This window comes from Eptatretus burgeri, chromosome 8 (genome assembly GCF_056783735.1).
Source record: "Eptatretus burgeri isolate ZD-2024b chromosome 8, Ebu_testis_v1, whole genome shotgun sequence".
In the NCBI taxonomy this organism is placed as follows: Eukaryota; Metazoa; Chordata; class Myxini; order Myxiniformes; family Myxinidae; genus Eptatretus; species Eptatretus burgeri.
In genome coordinates, this window is record NC_140968.1 from 64,699,281 (window position 1) to 64,702,134 (window position 2,854).

A 2,854-nucleotide genomic window follows, 5' to 3' on the forward strand; every position below is an offset into this window, starting at 1 on the left:
ACAAATTTTTTTTATATGAAACACTATATTTCAAAACAGTGTGGACGGGTTATAACAAAACTTGGTGGACGAGTTATGTAGATGGCAAGAACAAGCCTATTTGATTCTGGTTCAGGCCCAGATCCAGATCTGATCTATCATTGAGCTACAAAACGTAAACCTTTTTTAATTGCAGATTATCTTGTCCAACTTCTGTCTTCTCATGTAAATTTTAAGTCTGCAGAGGTATGCGCTCAATCGAGTGCTATTCAAGTTTGTGACTGTATTTTGTCTTCATTAAAACCTCTTTGGACCAAATACCAAACAACTCACAAGTTGTCCTTCGACCTGTTCTTTTGATTATTTTCTTCCAGCTCCTTGAGTTTTCATGAACCAAACCCTCCTGTTTGTCCTCGTTTAGTCATGAATCTTTTCCTCACATCTTGTATTTTTACTATTTCTTTCACAGAGTCAACAGCCACCTCTTGTTTCTCTTTTCTGCCATCTGCAAGCTCAGAAATAAAAATATTTTAGAACTACTACTATATCTGCGACTTATTCAATGGCCCTAAAGTATTCCCACCTCCTTGTATTTTTGGTGAAAGGTTTTTTTTTTGGCGACGTCTTTCACGATTGGGGCTGGCCAAACAAGCATTTAAACGAAGGTGACAGGATTTTTAATTTGTTCAGGGTGTTGGCAAGTACTCACCTACTCTTCAAAAAAGATGTTGCAAGATCGTTCATGTTCACCAACTACAGGCAGACTGGTCCTCATGCTGTATGTCCTTTTCCATGAATGGTGCACAAATTGAGGCATAGCCCTGCCTGCGAAACACCATGTGCATGACAGTTTTATAGCCAGGTCAAGTTTCAAACCCGGCTTCATCAATGAGTGCACGCACCTGTTCGGCATTTTGGCTGCACTGCTAGCCCATACAAATAGGTCGTAAAATTGAAATATAAAAACAAGTGTACCTGTTCTGTTCTGCATTGTGTTGAGTTTTCATTCTATTTTATACTCAGATTAATTGGTAGTGCATATTGTGAAACATCACTTAAGTTATAGTTTTGTTGTGAGTAAGATATAGTATGCAAGCCGGTAGGCGACCAGGGATTCGCTAGGATCGAAGCGCTGGATAAGATGCTTTTCATTCTGACCGATCCACCGACGAAGTTTCATTGCCAAGACGTATTGCTTCACATACAATTGTTCCTCTGCCTGGCAAGATTTTTCCTATTGCGTATTTTGCCAACTGGCACTTCTCATAAAAAATGACGGTAAATAGAGACCCTATTTTTGAAGGACTACCATTTGAAAAATAATCTGTTAGCTGGTTTGTGCTGTGGAGCCTCGCGTTGCGCACACACACACACACACACACACACACACACACACACACACACACACACACACACACACACACACACACACACACACACACACGGAAAACCCGATAAACTTCTCTCAATGCTCTTGTTTGACCACACCTCCAGAGCCACACAATATTTTTCATAAGCCACGCCCACTTTCCATAAGCCACGCCCACTTTTCATCAACCACGTCCACTTTCCCTAAGCTCCGCCCACTTTCCAAAGCCCCTCATAAAAAATTACGGTGAATAGACACCCGATTTTTGAAGGACCACCATTTGAAAAATAAAACCTCAATCAAAAATCGGCTCGAATAAAATTTTCTAAATATCTCGAAGTGTTTAATTCCGAAGTCTTGTTTCTGTGCATTCAAAACTGAAGGACAAGTATTGAAAATACTGTACGTGGTTTTTCGGCCACTGCACAGCAACGGGTGGTTGCTAGGCAACGAAATTCAAATGCGCACCTTCCCAAAAAATACTGCACATGTTGGCAAAGTTTCATCGAAATCGGTTTGCTGGTTTGTGCTGTGGAGCCTCGCGTTGCAGACACACATACACACAGACAGACAGACAGACGGAAAATCCGACAATAAGGGATATCTAGGATATATAGCGAATCCAATAATGATTACCCAACGAAAGAAAATATTTTTCAGAAGAACGATTTTGTTCATTTATACACAGCCTGTGTCCACATTTATTTATTTTATGATGCAATGACGTCCCAATTGCTGCGTCATGAACACAACTGTGTGTAAAACGTATTATTGATGAACTTGTCATGTTATTTGTGGCAAATATATGATATAAAAAATCTTTCATAAGTTTACAAAGTAATTTATGATTATTCCTGCTCATTTTGTTCAAAATATTTAACACAGCTTTGAAGAAAGATATTTGAACAAAATGAGCAAGAAGAGAAAAAAAAAATGTGAGACAATAAACACCTGAATGTTTATATTTAAGTTCGTTTAATATGATGCAATTATTTTAACGATTTGTGTTTATAAGATGGAGATGTCAAAATAAATCAACTATAAACCGAACCACCTAAACTCTTCTTTCCAACATAAATACTGTACTCCAACATACATGTGAATTCGGACTTACACATAAATTATTTTGCAGTTCCAAGGTTTATAAACATGTTTTTCAAAGCTTTTAATGAGGGACATGTGAAGAAAGAAAATAAGATTAATAAAGTATGGTTTCTGTTTTTTTTTAATAGACAAGTATTTGTGTAACTTATGTGGAGATGATTGCGAATTACGATTATGCCAAGGGATTATTTTTTTTTCCCTGAAAGATGCGAATATTTGTGAATCGCACAAGGCTCTGACGGATCTCTTTGGTTCGCATGCCATAGATAATTGGATTGGCAAGAGGCTGCAGCAAATAGAACAGTGAATCGCTCAGATGTTGTAAAGACTCGAAGGAATACTTTGTGGATGATATACGCATGGAAATCACACCAAAAACTATGGAGAAAAGAAAGAGCAAAA

At 38.0% G+C, this 2,854-nt stretch overlaps 1 protein-coding gene across 1 annotated transcript in view; it reads right to left on the minus strand.

Annotated features, from left to right (window-relative positions):
- Nucleotides 1-2,567: 2,567 nt before the first annotated feature.
- LOC147021893 (olfactory receptor 52Z1P-like) overlaps nt 2,568-2,854 on the minus strand; it is a 1,047-nt gene continuing 760 nt past the window's right edge. The window contains exon 1 of the mRNA XM_085890460.1: nt 2,568-2,854. This exon is cut by the window's right edge and continues 760 nt beyond it. Coding sequence (XP_085746586.1) covers nt 2,625-2,854 — 230 coding nt within the window. The 3' untranslated portion in view covers nt 2,568-2,624.